We start from the raw sequence: 17,089 nt of genomic DNA, 5'->3' as shown, positions 1-17,089 counted from the left end.
TATCCCTATCACCTAGCTTCATACAGAAAAATACTTAAAGAAAAAGAGATGTCCAATTTTTTTTCTAGTATGTATACAACAGGTGAAGCATACAAAGAATGTGCTAGAGTATACAGAAGGACAGGACACTGGATTCCCTGATGCTCCATGAACCACATTCAGAAAAGTACTTTTACCTTGCTTTCTTGATTGCCGTAAGCTAAAATCTGAAGGCAGTCTGTTGTAATAGCCAAGAATTTAACATTTGTTTTGTTGAGCAAGGCAACCATTTTCTGCAGCCCACCAGCTAAACGCACTGCCATTTTAGCTCCTTCTTGATGCAATAAAAGGTTGTGGAGAGTTGTAATGGCATAAAACAACACAGAATCCACTGGTGAACTAGGGAAGAGGAAAAAAGCCTCATCAGAAATGCTGTGATGGCACTCTTCTCCTTCTTAGCTTCAAGCACTGTGACCATGTTTTTCTTACCCAAGCATCTTCACCAGGGCAGGAATGCCCCCAGACTTAAAGATGGCCAGCAATCCCTCACGATGATGAGAAAGATTGTGCAAGGTCCCAGCAGTACAGCGAGCTGTTTCCACATCATTTGTATTCTGCATGGTGCGTACAATAGCAGACACCATCTGAGGAGAACGCATGATGGCGTGTCTGGAAGCTTCCTTTTTAGAAAGCTGATGGACCATAACTGCAGCCTTATTAACCACCACCTATAATGTATAGGAATCAAGAAACAGCATTAATTTTCAAATACTGATATTGGTGGACATTCAGAGGCTTCTTCCTTGAGAGCTTCCTTCAGAGCAGATTAAAAGCTAGCCATATAGTTACTTACCTGGTCCTCATCGTTTAGCAGTTTTGTCAGTTCAGGGATTGCACGTGTGGCAAGTTCTGCATCATCTTGATAGTTTATCAAATTTACAACTGCGTGTTTCAGCATCTGTGATGGTTCAGCCAAACGCTGGACATTAGTAGGATGAGCAGCATCGAACTGTGTAGATGGGATCTGCATGCCCTCATCTAATGTCTCAGGGAACATTGCAGCTCGCACCCTCTGAGCTCGAGTCATCGCATACTGACCATCAATATCTGGGAAAGATAAATTCAGCACTCACAATCCATAATTCAGCATTCACCTGAATTTGTGCTACACTAAGTGGTAAGGTAACAGTGCAATCACTCCCCTCTTTTACCACACCATTTTATTTAAGTGATTACATGCTAACTGTTTTAAGAATCATTCTCAAAACTGTCTTCTGACTTTTACTAAGGCAGTAACACTCTTACCAGCTACTTGTTCTTGAGTGAAGGACTGAGAAAAGCCCTGCTCCCACTCATACAGGACTTGGGTGGTATCCACATCCTCTTCCTCAGGATTGCCTTTACCACTCAGAGAAGGAGCTGTGGTAGTGGCACCAGAATGGATTCCAGAGTCCAGGTAAGATTGTTGCTGCCAGTGACTAACAGCTGCTTTTCTGTCTGGCTCCATGGCCATGTCCAGCTCCATCAAATCAGCTATAAAAATCAAACAGCATTAGTATTATCACCACAGAAATGTTATCTTCATTTAAAAATCTGTTTATATGACCCACTGAAATATTGTTAGGAATAGTCAAATCTGAAATTCAGCCAGTAACAACAATGATAGCCAGGATTAGCTCAGTGATGAAATATCTACACTCTTAGGGGACCACCACCTAACAGTTACTCACTGAATTAGTGGAAGAATGGTACTGCATCCAAACTCCAGAAGCAGTCATCCAGACTAGATTCCTGCTGGTGGCTTGTTTGCTATTTCACCAAGCCATTAGGAGGAGTGAGCAGAAAATGGAGCAAAAGGTAGCCTGACAAGTAAGCAGGGAGAGAGTAAAGCAGGGGGATCTGAGCCAGACTGGGTTAATGGAAATGAAGCAGAGCCCTGATTCAGGAACTAAAGACTTATGATACAAACCTTGGGTAGCCATTGCCCACACAGGATTTTCAAAACCGTTGTATGGTATGCTTCAGATACCCTAGAAGAGTTAATCATGTCATTAGGATTTAATTTTAAATTAATTTAATTTATAATCTTATAAATTTTATTTATATTTTACTATCAATATAAAATTTTAATAAAATATAAAATAATAAAATAAAAATAAAAACATATATTAATATTAAATATTTGTATTTTATTATTTTAAAGTTTGTTTTTAGTACTTTTCAGTCACTAGGATGGCCTCCTAAACATCATGGACTACATCCATGAAAAGTTCCAAATCCCCTTTTATCATAAATGTGAGAATGAAACCCAGACTCTACAGTCTCTTCCATACCCTCAACCACAGCTCCACCACTGCTGAACCTTGAAGTAAAAATTCCTCTTTAACAACAACCTCTTAAGTAGAAATACAAATTCGTTATTCAGTATGTCAGAAAGTATAATTATTTTTGCAGATACAGAAAATTTATAATGAAAGTCAAGGTGGGGAGGGGGGGACACTACTCAAAATCAACTCCTCCTTGAGTTCCCAAAAGCCCTTTGTTCCTTTTTAACTTCATTCACTGAGAAATTCAGAGATCTTTCTAGCCAGTGGAATTTGACATGGGATTTTTAAAAAAACACCAGATTTTCACTGAATGGTTTTTCTTTCCTGATATAATACAATGCCATCTAAAATACCTTCACACAGCAGGTTTTGGTGACTGGATCATACACTCAATTTCAGATCTTTTACTAAAAAGTAAAATTACTTTTCAAATGCAAGTTTGCAACACAAAAAGCACCTTTTTGGTTAAAATTTTTTCTAGCTCAAATCTACAGCAACAATCTTTTATAAATATTACTGACTAATGCTGTTTTGATCATTATAAAAAACTTAATCACATATATATATATATATATATATATATAAAAAATCTTAGCATCTATGTTTGCCTTTTGGCTTTACTGTATAATAGTCAAAAGAACACTGAATCACATGGGAAACTACCTGCAAATGAGAACTGTTTAAAGGCTCATGGCCACTAGATATTCCTAATAAAAAATTTCCTTTATCACAAAGGATTCCCCTAAACAAATTTATCTTGCACTACAATTACATATTGGGTTTACCAATATGTAGAGATATGGACTAAAATACTTAGTGTGAGGGGCACCTGGATGGCTCAGTTGGTTAAGCCTCTGCCTTTGGCTCAGGTCATGATTTCAGGGTCCTGGAATCAAGCCCCGTGTCGGGATCTCTGTTCAGTAGGGAGCCTGCTTCTGCCTGCCTCTCTGACTACTTGTGATCTCTCTCTCTCTCTGTCAAATAAATAAATATTTTTAAAAATGAAAAATAGAGTTAAAAAAACACTTAAGTGAGAAGTGTGTATTTTATCAATGTAAAAAGGAGTCTAAAAAGCTGGAAACTACATTCTAAAGTCCTATTTGATCTATCTAAAGGAAGTGTGTATTAATTATTTCTGAAATTGCTCTTCTAGTTCTAGATTTTCATAACCACAAAGATCCCCTGACACATAAAGATGACAAGAGTTGTGGATACAATTGTTTTAGTGTCCATGGCAGAAACAATTGACAATCTTTGTACACAGCAAAATGAAGGACAGAAAATAATAAAGGTGGTTCCTGTCAATAAGTATCTTTTAAGATACCAAGTGCGATTATGTGTTTAAGGTTTTGATTCAGAGTGGGGCATAGAAACTTGAATTTTTATGAACATTCTAGCATACACAAGGGATCCACAGACCACACTTTGAGAAATACCAAGTTCTTCACTAATGAATGCTGCATTTTAGCTTTTATTCTTCTGCCTCTCTGGAAACTGAGTTCTCCAGTCCAGTTCCCAGAGTATTTCTGGGAAAGGCGACCTAACATGCGTTCTACATTGAGCGCCTCCTTTGGCTAATGAATGCTACAGGGCTCAGAAACAAACTAGTCACTATAATATACATAAATAGTATGTGTTAATCAACTGTTTATGCTATTGGTAAGGCTTCTGGTCAGCAGCAGGCTATCAGTAGTTAAGTTTTTGGCAAGTCAACAGTTATATGCTGTTCTTCAAGGATCTAGTACACATGGCTTCAAGGAAAAAAAAAACATTTATAGTTTAGTACTGTTTCCTTGTTGTTGATGCAAAGACAAAACATTAAGTCATGTTACTGCATAAAATCTGTTTATAGGGGCTGATCTGTAATTTGACTGTAATCTATAATGATTTTATGGAAAAAAGCAAGCTGCTATTCCAAACTTACAATATCAATTTGTATGTTGGGGACCTGTAAATACTATTATTTTTATAGCTTAAATTTTATGCAGCATACGAAAAAATTATTCTTGTTCTTCACTACAATCCTATGTGTGAAGGAGGCCAAGTGTCAATCCAGCAGGCTGAGAAACAGAAAGTAGGAAGGAAAATGGGGATTTACATAAGCAACAGTATAACCAAATCACTCCTACATTACTCTGCAGACAAATCCAAAATTTCCAAAAATATGAGAACTATTCATTTTAGAATTTTCTTTAGAAACTGAATATACTGTCTAAAGAGAACTAGTCCAGAATCTTGCCCAAAAGGAGAGCCTTCCTCAGTCTTCCTCTGGACAGACCTTTCAGCCCAAGGGCTGGCTTCCCCTCCACCACACCCTGCCAATCATTAGGGGCCCAACATATCAGAAAACCCTCCAATATCAAAGGAAGAAGTTCAAGAAAAATCAACAGAAAAACTGACTCCAGAGTAACACAGAATTTTTAAAAAGGGTTAAGGGTGGGAAAGGAAACAGAACGTTTCAATTTATTATTTTTGGAAAAACCCTCTTAAAACATTAAGGAGAAAGATGCTCAATATACAAAAGAGAAGAAACAAGATGATCAAACTAGATGATCAAAGTTCCAACCATTGGGCATTTCAGAAAGAACTAGGAGAAACAGAAATAGAGAAAAGGCTATTAAGTTCCAACTCAAGATGAAGGGGGGGATAGTGCTAATGAATTATGAAGTACTAAATGCTCCCAGATGCAAGTAATCACTAACTACAGACTACATTACAATGCCTTGTGTCCTGCCAGCTTTACCACCACCAGGTGGTACTTTAACAAAGAAAGAAGATTGCCAGGATCGCCAATTTTTCCAGTTTAGTAGGTAACGGATTCATGGATCCTTCCTTATTTATTTTTGTTGTTGTTGTTATTTAAACATGTACTCTTTGCAGTTATCTCTACATTTATCTATTTTTGATTTAAAAATCTATAAGGTTTTAATAAGATATGGAATTAAAAAGATATATCCTTTATATGTTAATAATTTCTACCTAGGTGAAAGTTCATCTTGATCCAGACCTTCAAAGTATTGGTCAAAGTATGGTCAAAGTATTACCATAAACATTTTCCTTCAGCTTTTCTAACAGGACTACTTAAGCATTCTAGGCTTTTCTTTTTTCTTATTAGGAAAAATTTCAACTATTCTGGAAAGTAGACACAACTCTACAATGAACACCAACATCCCTTATACTTAATGACTGTTGGTATTATGCAATATTTGTGTCCTCTCACAGAATAATTTCAAAGTACGTCACATACATTAGTTCATCATGTGGCTACAAAAAGGGTTATTTTTTTGCAAACCAGAAAATTTTTATAAAAGATTAGCCTTACTAGCTGCTACTCGATTCACAAAGAGTGAACTGGAGCCTCTACTTTAAAGTACCTTGTGTACTTTAAGTGGCCTTCTGTCAAAGTCTATGTGAGAATTCTTAGTATGACACAGGTTTCACACTGAAGTTTACTTCTCCAGTTCCCCTCAGGACAAAACATTTAATTACCTGAGAGTTCACAAAATTTGAGTATTACTAACTAGGAGAAACTTTGCTATGTAAAAATAAAGCAGATGTATTATAAAGCCACATTTTTATACTGGCAGTTCATGCAAACAATTGACTTTCCAAAAACCCATACTGAAAGAACCAAGGCCAATCACTTAACTCTGTTTTTTTAAATAAGAAAACACAACTTGACTTCAGGAACATAAAAAACTTATGAAAAATCCTCAGGGATTAAGAATAGTTCTAAGTAAAATCTGCTTTGTAAATCTAAAAGCACACACATATGCATTTTTATTAACCATCCCTACTAATACCTTGCCAGTTAAAAAATTTATAGTCTCCTCCAATCTTCCTGTTTGCACACTTTTTATTCATCAAGAACACTTCTAAATCACAGCTTGCTCCAGTTTCCTTCCTACTTTTACTCCTCAGCTATGTCTGAGTATTCTGAGGAGTCTTCCTATACCAGCCGATAAAAAACAAGTATCTAATGACACTTTTGTTCCTTCAAACTCCTTAATATTAATGGCCTTTGTGTTATCTTTAAATACATTGGCATAAAAATGACTACCAGAATATGAACTGTGATTAGGAAAAATTAGGACATTACCCAAATGATCTCTCTTCTTTTTATTGTCTTCCCTATTCTCTACCCTACCTATAAAGTAATATATATATATGCTTAGTATAAAATATTTTTGTCATTTGCATAATAATGATACACCATTAATGACATTTGGTATATTTAGTATTTTATAAATTTACTATTAGATATTCTTTTAATATAAACACGCAAAACCAAATTCCTCATATTGTACACATTAACAAAATATTTTCATCTATACTGCATCATTTTTATGTAGTATAATGTAACCAAATCTCCCATTCTTGAATATCTAGTCCTCCCCACTTTAGTTTGCTATTCAAACAATGCTGAATAAAAATCTCTGCATATGAATGATTCTCTTAGTTTCTTCCATGGGAACTGCTCCACTACTGGGTTAAAAGGGTAAGAATTTATAAGGTCTTTGATACACAGTTCCATAATACTGATGGAGCATAAGCAGACATTTTCACAGAAGGCCCTGTATAAGTGGCCAGCCTACGAAGCAAGGTACGCAGCCATCAACTGTTACCTCAAGACATCCTGTTATAGCCATGTCCATCCATCTAATGTACACACCACCCAAGTCTGCAAGTTTTTCTAAATTCTGAGATTAAATGTTTAATTTGTTTGTTCGCCACATGTAGCTTTTTTGGCTTGCCAGATTCTTAATGCTGTCCTTTTATATTTTTATAAAGTACATGCAGATGTTATAAAAAGCTCCTTAAATAATCACGGATACAGCATATTTACGCCTCCTGTGTATATCTGAAAATATGATTTTATACTTAAAATAATTTGACTATGGTAATATCCTTTACACTTCTGATATATCCTTAGTCTCACCGAGAGCTTTGCACAGAATTTTAGGTCAGTAACATTATCTGGATCCTTCATAAAGAATGTTTTATTTTATTTATTTAAAGATTGTATTCATTTATTTGACAGGGAGAGAGAGAGAGAGACAGTGAGAGAGGGAACACAAGCAGGGTGACTGGGAGAGGAAGAAGCAGGCTCCCCGCAGAGCAGGGAGCTCCATGTTGGGGCTCAATCCCAGGCCTGGCATCATGACATGAACCAAAGGCAGGTGCTCAATGACTAAGCCACCCAAACACCCCAAAGAGAATGTTTTAAAACACACTTTCACTTTATTCACTCTGAACAAATCACTACAAAAATCAGCCTATATTAAGCTATATTAAACTAAGGAAGCAAAAAGATATTTTAAAACACAGCTATTTCAAAGTACATAAGTACATAAGAAATAGCCACAGGCACGTTTTTATAATTTCCAAATATAATTTTATGCCAGCTAAGTTAAAAAACCAAAATGTTTAAGACTGCTGATGCAGTAAAAGTATGATTACATGCTAGCTTCTTAATATGTGGGTGCAAAGAAAATCAGGAATGAAGGGTATTAAAGATGCATTCAGCATTTTTAAATTTTAAAACCCTTCAGCATTTTTAAAAAATCAAATAAATACCTCAAAATTACATACATCTCTTAATCTGGGTCACCGGTGAATACATGACTATTTGTTACATTATTCTCTATATCTTGCAGAGCAAAAAATAACTGGTTAAAAATAAGGAAATAGCTCTATACTGGTATTTCAGGTAAACTCCAAATATGATTTCAAAATATAAGAAAATCTTTGTACTTCAGTATTTTCAATTAAAGTGGAACTATTCAGAAAAGACACAAGTATTTCATGTACACTTTTGTCAAACCAACTAAACCTAACAAATTCAAGTCTCAAAGATGAGGATAAAATAAATACTCCTGTCTCCTTAGAGGCAGCAGTCATAAAAGCTAATCAGCAGGCCACAAGTCTATTTTATAAGGCTAAAAAGTATAAGCTATGTGGGAGGGTCTCTGTTTCCTGAAACTGAAAATCTTGTTTCTCTCAAGTTCACAAAATGATGATTAACTAAATACTTTTTAACTTGAGGATTTTCTTTGTTGACACTCTAGAGACATTTTTACACCCATTTTAAGGTACAGTGTGGTAACGCTGCACAGAGAATAGTTCACAGTTCAACTAGACTTTTAATAAAAGAGACCATTATGTACAAACTACTTTCCTATGTACAAAATAGGTTAGAAAAATATAATCACAAAAAGATCTCATTCATAAAAGCAACACTAAAAACAAAGTACATACAAGATTAAATGGAATTACATTTTTTGGACTGGAAAGCTTTTGCTATTGTTGATTTTCTCTGACTTTAGTTTATAAGTTTAATGTATCCCCCCCAAAAGTCTCAGATTTCTTTAGCACTGAAAATGGTTCTTAAGTTCATCTGGAAAAGGAGTATAAAGATGATAATAATAATAAAAAAGACAAATAACTATGAGAAGGGACCGATTTGATCAGATACTAAAGTACATTATAAATCACCAGCCACAGCAATTAAAGAATTATATAATTGGGATATGAGTGGATAAGACTACTGTAATCAGACAATACCAAGATATAATCTGGCAATTTAATAAATGAAATAAGTGATACTTCAAGTAGTGGGAGGCAGGTGGATTATACAATTAACAGTATTAGGAAATGGGCTTGTCATCTAAAAATCATTTCTTTTATCCTTTTTCATCTACTTTCATTTCACTGTATTAAAATTAAGCCTACATTCATCAAATATTTACATGTAAGAAATAATACACAATGAGATAAAATAATGTATATATAAGTAGGGGTGGTATACATAGAAATAAACGATGGTAAAAAAAAATAAAAAAATAACAAATCGGGCGCCTGGGTGGCTCAGTGGGTTAAGCCGCTGCCTTCGGCTCAGGTCATGATCTCAGGGTCCTGGGATCGAGGCCCGCATCGGGCTCTCTGCTCAGCAGAGAGCCTGCTTCCCTCTCTCTCTCTCTGCCTGCCTCTCCATCTACTTGGGATTTCTCTCTGTCAAATAAATAAATAAAATCTTTAAAAAAAAAAAAAACAAAAAAAACAAATAGAAGCATGACTTGAAACTCTGAAACTGGCAGGACCATTAGTGTGTGTACATAAAATTTCTAAATTCCAGGCCAAAAAAAACCATACAAAGTAACTTTAAAAATGACATGCTGGACACAAGATAGGTGAAATAGGATTAAAGGATAATATCCATAGTACACAAAGAACTAAGGAGAAAATCAGTAAGAAAAAAACATTATGTAAAGGGCAAGAACCATCATTTCAAAGGAAAAATAAAAAGCAACCAATAAATGTACACAAAATAGAAACTCATTTATTTTTTGCTTATCAGACTAGTAAAGATAACCATCAGTTTGTTCTCTATGGTTAAGAGTCTGTTTCTTGGTTTGTCCTTTTTTTTCCCCCTTTGCTCATTTTTTTAAATTCCACATGAGTGAGATCATATGAGATTTGTCTTTCTTTGACTTACTTTGCTTAGAATTATGCTCTCTCCATATTGTTCCAAGTGGCAAGAGTTCTTTCTTTTTTATGGCCGAGTGATATTCCATTACATATATCAACTACATCTTTATCCATTTATGGGTCAGTGGACACTTGGGCTGCTTCCATAGTTCAGCTACTGTAAACAATGCTGCTATAAACATAGGGGTGCATATATCTTCTCAAATTAGTGTGATTGTATTCTTTGGGTAAATACCCAGTACTGGAATTACTGGATCATATGGTAATCCTATTTTTAATTTTTTGAGGAAACTCCATACTATTTTCCACAGTGGCTGCAGCACCACTCTGCATTCCCACCAACACTGCAAGAGGGTTCCTTTTTCTCCACATCCTTGCCAACACCTGTTTCTTGTAAACATGGATTTTTTTTTTTTATAGTACAGTACTGTAATCAAAGTATTTTCTCTTATGGTTTTCTTCACATTTTCTTTTCTCTAGCTTACTTTACAGTAAGAATACAGTATATAATACACTCAACATATAAAAATGTTTTAATCCTCTGTTATTAGTAAGGTTTGTTTTTTTTCTATCAACAGTAGGCCATTAGCAAGTTAAGTTTTGGATGAGTCAAAATTATGCACAGACTTTGGACTGTGTGGGGTCTGATGGCCCTAGTCCCATTATTCAAGAGTTAACTGTAGTTAAACTGGCAGAAATTTTCTGGAGGATAAGTTGGCACTACCCACTAAATATAAGTGTAAATACTCTCTTACTTTAAAATTTCATTTTTAAAACAGAAATGTATTATGCAGGAATATTCACAGAAGTATGCTAAAAGGTCTGCACAGTGAAGCATTCATACAAATTGCTGGAAATTACTCAAATGCTCGTCAACAAGGGAATGAGTAAAAAATAATTTATCTATTAAATGGGATGTATTTTCATTCACTGAACAAATATTTAACACCCTTCATGTTACTGGCATTGCAATAACAGTGAATAAGAGTCGGCGAGTCAAGGTCACACATCTAGTAAAGCTTGCACTCTACAATTAGAAAGTTAATAAAAACAAAACAATTTAAAAGAGCGAGAACTGCTGTAAAGGAAATAAACAAGGTGAGAACAGAATAACGGGTTGAGGACGAAGATTACTCTAGGTAAGAGTGAGAGATGATGGAATAACATTTGAGCAGAGGAGGAGGAACCAGTCAACTAAAGATGGGACAGAACATTTCATGCAGAGAAAAAGAAGAAAGGAAGGTAAGCTATTTGGTAAAGGTACTAAAAGGTCACCAGTGTAACAAGAAGTCAGGGAACTATGAAAAGAGGAACGGCCAGGTCAAAAGGGATACAGAATACAATCCAAAGTGCACTAAGAAGCCACTGGAGGTGCATGTACTTTGATTTATACTCTTTTTTTCTTTTTTTAAAAAAGATTTTATTTATTTGACAGAGAGAGAGAGAGATCACAAGCAGGCAGAGAAGCAGGCAGAGAGGCAGGCGGGGGCGGAGTGCGGGGAGCAGGCTCCCTGCTGAGCAGAGAGCCTGATGTGGGGCTCAATCCCAGGACCCTGAGATCATGACCTGAGCCTAAGGCAGAGGCTTAACCCACTGAGCCACCCAGGTGCCCCAGATTTAGACCTTTTAAAGTTCACTCTAGTATCTCCATGGATAAAAAAGATGGTGAGAGGCCAAAAGAAAAGCAGGGACATCAATCAGGAAGCTACTATAAACAAAATCAAGTGAGAAGGGATAGTATGTAGCCATTAAAAATAATGAATTTTTTAGGGAAAAAAAAATTCAACACATATTTGTTATGCAAAGCATTTGTATATTTTCAGATTTTTTGGCATACATTCCCAGAATTAAATTTATGTAAGTAATACAATGTATTAGAAATGATACATGTCCAAGAAAATATATCATTTAGCCCCATATGTGTTAGCCAGTGATACTAACATTAAGGAAATGTTTTTATGTATGAAAGGTAAGTGGCCTATAAAACAAACTTTCTGCAAAAGAATGTGGAACCTCCTCAGCCAACCATTAGTACTGCAAGAGGGAAAAAAAAAACCCTAAAAAAACCCCAAATTCTTTGGAAAAATAATGTTTTCTAAAAGCAAGAAAATCAAACATTGCACTTTTTAATAACTAGACAAATAACATTTTATTTAACTATACAAATTTTCCAATTTTTAGTAGTTTAATAGAGATTTTCATTCAGTTCTTGTTCTATTAAAATGGCACTACTGTAAGAATCAACTACACCACAAAGTAATGCCAGATCTGATTAATTTATTTTGAATATTGTTTTACAGCATTATTTTAAGATGCTGCCTTGTAACATCAGGTAAACATCTAATTTTGCCTTTGACATACTTAGCAACACTTAGTAACTTGAGTTCTGAGTCTAATGTTACCCCACTGAAATCTTCCCAGAAACCTCGTAAAGTAGGCAACATTCCCCCAAATAATCAGATTAAAAGCCTGATGAGCAGCAGTTAATATAAGAGTACAGCTAATAAACTGCTCAGTTAAAATTCAAATCCAGGTCTAATGTTTAAGCTCAGAGTCATGTGGCCCCCCTCCTTTTTAAGATGTTGTTTATTTATCTGACAGAGATCACAAGTAGGCAGAGAGGGAGGAAGAGACAGAGAGGAAGAAGCAGGCTCCCCACTGAGCAGAGAACCCAGGAGAGCGCAGGACCATGACCCAAGTGGAAGGCAGAGGCCTCAACCCACTGAGCCACCCAGGTGCTCCAGCCCTTTTAATCATATCATATATCCCACTCTCACCCCAAAGCTAAAGGCAATTTGCATTTAACAATGTTGCAGATCACTGCAAGAGAAAGGTCAGCAAAAAGAACTACACTCTTTGAACAGTGACTACAGGAAGAAAAATAAACAAATAAATAAAACTAAGATGCAAATCACTACTACTTCATATTGATTCTCTGCCTAGCTAGATGGCACTGCTGCTGACAAGAAAATGCAAAATTTTCAAACACAAGCTTATTATGCCAAGGAGACAAAATAGTTTATTTCAAGAAAGTTTCCAGATTTTAACCTCTAAGATCCCGCTACAGGAAGAATTAGCAACAATGGACTCAATGACTTCTACAAGTAATTAATATGTTACTTTATACCCCTTAGCAATAACCTTCCTCTTAAAAAAAGTTCAATGTGTGAACTCAGAGCTGGGGCTGTATCTTTCTTTTCTCATTGTATCGAAAGTGCTTAGCACATACCAAGCTTTTAAATAGGTTGATGGACTAAAGGTGTCAATAAGAAAGATGTTCAAAAACTAGACAGTAAGACAAATGAGATATAATAAAAAGGCTTAGATAACCAACGAACAAACCTATGAGACTTCTTAAATGCCTTTAAGGAACATGAAGGGTTCATTTATGAAGAACGTATCTCATTTGAAACAGAGGTCAGCAAACTTTTTCGTAAAGGGCCAGATAATAATTTGAGCCTTGGTAGGCCGTAAAACGGACTGTACCAAAATAAAAAGCTTTGCACAGCAAAGGAAACCACCAATAAAACGAAAAGACAATATACCAAATGGGAGAAAATATGTGCAAATGATATATCCAATAAAGATTAGTATCCAAAATATATGAAGAACTTACACAACTTTACACCAAAACAACCCAAACATCTAATTAAAAACTGGACAGATGACCTGAATAAACATTTTTCCGAAGACCTACAAACAGCCAACAGACACATGAAAAGATGCTCAACATCATTAATCATCAGGAAAATGCAAACCAAAACCACAACGTGATATCACCTGACACAAATCAGAATGAATGGCTAGTATCAAAAAGACAAGAAATAATAAGTGTTGGCAAAAATGTGGAGAGAAGGGAACCCCTGTGCACTGTTGGTGGCAGCGGAAACTGGTGCACCACTATGGAATGGAGGTTCTTCTTGAAAAATTAACAACAGAAATACCATATAATCCAGCAATTCCAAAACTAGGTATGTATCCAAAGAAAACAAAAACACTAATTGGAAAAGACATATGCACCCCATGTTTACTGCAGCATTATTTACAATAGCCCAGATATGGAAGCAACCTAAATGTCCATCCGTAGATGAACGGATAAAGATGTGGTATACATATACACACAAGGGGACATACTCAGCGATTAAAAAAAAAACAAAAAACAAAGGAATCGGTGCCATTCATAACAACATGGAAGGGACCGCTTACAGAGAATTATGCAGAGCAAATTCAGACAAAGAAAGGAAAACACCATACGATTTCACTTGTACGTGGAATCTAAAAACAAATGAAAAAAAAAAAAGGCAGAAAGATTTATAAATACAGAGAACATGTGGTTGCCAGAGGGAACAAGAGAAGAATGGGTGAAATAGATGAAGGAGATTAAGAGGTACAAATTCCCAGTTTATATATATATATATGAAGGAGATTAAGAGGTACAAATTCCCAGTTTTATATATATATATGTATGTATTTTTTCCCAGTCATAAAATAAATACATCACAGACATGAAAAGTCCAGCATTGGAAACATAGACAATAATAAAATAATACTGTAAAACCATTGTATGGTGACAAATGGTGACTATGCTTATCATGATGAGCAGTGAGTAATGTACAGGATGTGCAATCTCTATGTTGTACACAGGCAACTAATACATTTTATGTTAGCTATACTTCCAGCAATAAAAATGTTTCTTAAAAAAGATCTTGGTTGCAACTACTCAACTCTATTATAACATGAAAGCAGCCAGACAATGTGCACACAAGCACAGCTGTATTCCAATAAAACTTTACTCATGAAAATCGCAAATTTGCAATTTCATGTAATTTCACATGTCATAAGATCTTATCCTTCTTTTGACTTTTTAATCAGCCATTAAAAAAATGTAAAAACTATTCTTAGTCCTCAGGCGATACAAAAACAGGTAGAGGACAGTAGTTGCCCTTTCCCTCACCGATTACATACTTTCACTGAGGACAAACCAAATGCAACTGAGTTTACATTTATTTTTTAAACATCTTACTTATTTGACAGAGAGAGACAGAGTAAGAGTGAGTGTGAGTGTGCATGGGGAGCAGGAATGAGAGGGAGAAGCAGGCTCCCAGAGCAGGGAGCATGATGTGGGGGCTCGACCCCAGGATCGTGGGATCATGGCCTGATCCGAAGGCAGATGCGTAACAACTGAGCCACCCAGGTGCCCCCTGAATTTACATTTTTAATTAAGTACATTAATCCTAAATGTGAAGACCAGTAACAGAAAGGGTTAAATTAAGTAAGCTAACAGGTTGCTGAGAGGTCACATACTGGGTTTTGCCTGTACCTCCAAAAAACAGGTTATGTGAAAAACAAAACTGTAACAAATGACATATGAAAGCCACAAGACCATTTATTTGGGAAAAATATTTCAGGCCATTAATTCCAGGTATGGATAAAACCAGAATTCGACCTCAATATATGTATGCCTTTTAAAATCTTTTTTACTATAAAGATCGCCAGGTTTGCTTGAAGAACCCTTTAAACTGGTTATCAGATCCTTGCTATGATTCTAACCTGGAAATTTGAAAAAAAAAAAAAAAAAGTGGGGGGGGGCGGACTCCACTCCATCCCCACAGTTCCGTAACCCAGTAGGGCTGGGATAAGACACTGGCATAGCATTTTTAAATGTTTAATGTGTCATACATGTTGCCGACAATGCTACTGCCAGCAAGGGGCTACAGCCGTAGATGAAACATATGATCCAACTGATGTATATAACTATCAGCAACTCAAGTTAAATAATAAAACAAATGGGACTCCACAGAATAACCACAGGGTCAGCTCTGTTAAGAAACAAATTTCATAAGGACAACACGAATACTTACTGTAACTTAAAAAAAAAAAAAAGATTTTATTTATTTATTCAAAGAGTGAGCACAAACAGGGAGGGGCAGAGAACAAGGGAGAGAGACTCTCAAGTGGACTAAGCTCCAGAGCCCCACGAAGGCCTTGATCTCAGGACGCTGAGATCATGCTAAGAGCTGAAATCAAGAGTCAATGTTTAACCCACTGCTAAACCCAATGTTTAAGCCCCGATTCTTATTAATCTTTAGCAACCTTCTATACTACTCTCCCAAACAGAAGGATTTTTTGCTGCTTTTGGCAGCCTTACCACAGTAACAGGTTTCATAATCATAAGGCTCTCATATTTAGAAAGAATAGCAGAGTATTACAGAAAGTACAGTGAGCTAGGAGCTTTTATTTTCAAGATGTGACTACTTTCATTATCTCAATACAAAAAAAACTTAAGGAATAGCTCTAAATCTCTGTTCTACCTTAAGTCCAAAAATATACCAACAAATGAGTCATAACCTGGAGGTATATATGAATGCCTCACTGGCATATTATGTTCTTTGATTTCTCAATTTGCCAATTTTGATGTTAATCAAGATTTTCTGTTCCACAAGAAAGTTCCCCCACAATCCCTTCATTTACTGAAAAGTTCAAGGATATAGCAATATCAATGGCATAAATAAAACATATGTTAGATTTCATTAACAGACTCTGGTTAGACAGTAGTGATTAAAGCAGACATGGTCCTTGCATCCTTGATAGGGAGAGAGACAGATTACTGAATAAACAATTACAAAAAGAGCTTTGTGTATAAGCAACAAATGGGAGAAGGGAGTAGAATGACATAAGGACAAGTGGAAGGTCCTACTTATAGTGGCCAAAGGCTTCTGGACGGTAACCTTCAAAAACTGAGACCTGAAGAATGATGCAAAAGAGACAGCAATATGAGGAGCAAAGCAGGGTCATTCCAGAAACAGAAGTAACATGTGCAGAAGCCTAGTCATGAAGACCTGATCACCTTTTTTAAGAATGAAATCTTGAGACCAGTGTTTAATTACAATGGGAAAGTGAGTGCAATGAGATGAGGCTGAAAATAGCCAGATCCTGTAGCATCCTTTAGCCTTTGGTAAGGAATGCATTTTTTCCCTAAGTGCTACTGAAAGTTCATGAAAGGATATAAAGTAGTGAATAACAAAATCCCACTTTTTAAAAGATTTTATTTATCTATTTATTTGATAAGAGTGTGTGCACACGCGTGCAACTGCAAGTGTGCAAGGGCAGGGGTGAGAGGTAAGGAGCATAGAGGAAGGATGGGGAAATACTCTCAAGCAGACTCCCTGTTGAGCATGAAGCTCACGGCAGGGCTCAATCTCAGGACTCTGAGATCATGACCTGAGCTGAAACAAGAGTCTGGATGCTTAACTGACTGAGTTCCCACTCAGGTGCCCCAATATCCCACTGAGTTT

At 36.0% G+C, this 17,089-nt stretch overlaps 1 protein-coding gene across 3 annotated transcripts in view; it reads right to left on the bottom strand.

Annotated features, from left to right (window-relative positions):
* Nucleotides 1-17,089, bottom strand: part of CTNNB1 (catenin beta 1) — a 40,853-nt gene that overhangs the window by 11,615 nt on the left and 12,149 nt on the right. For all 3 annotated transcript variants that reach the window (XM_032312977.1, XM_032313058.1, XM_032313140.1), the window contains exons 2-6: nucleotides 1,949-2,009; nucleotides 1,285-1,512; nucleotides 833-1,086; nucleotides 469-707; nucleotides 177-378 (exon numbers count right to left, since the gene is read on the bottom strand). In XM_032312977.1, coding sequence (XP_032168868.1) covers nucleotides 177-378; nucleotides 469-707; nucleotides 833-1,086; nucleotides 1,285-1,512; nucleotides 1,949-1,961 — 936 coding nt within the window. In that variant the 5' untranslated portion in view covers nucleotides 1,962-2,009. The remainder of the gene's footprint in view (nucleotides 1-176; nucleotides 379-468; nucleotides 708-832; nucleotides 1,087-1,284; nucleotides 1,513-1,948; nucleotides 2,010-17,089) is intronic.

This window comes from Mustela erminea, chromosome 1, assembly GCF_009829155.1.
Source record: "Mustela erminea isolate mMusErm1 chromosome 1, mMusErm1.Pri, whole genome shotgun sequence".
Lineage (NCBI taxonomy): Eukaryota > Metazoa > Chordata > Mammalia > Carnivora > Mustelidae > Mustela > Mustela erminea.
This window is presented reverse-complemented; position numbering and strand designations above follow the sequence as displayed.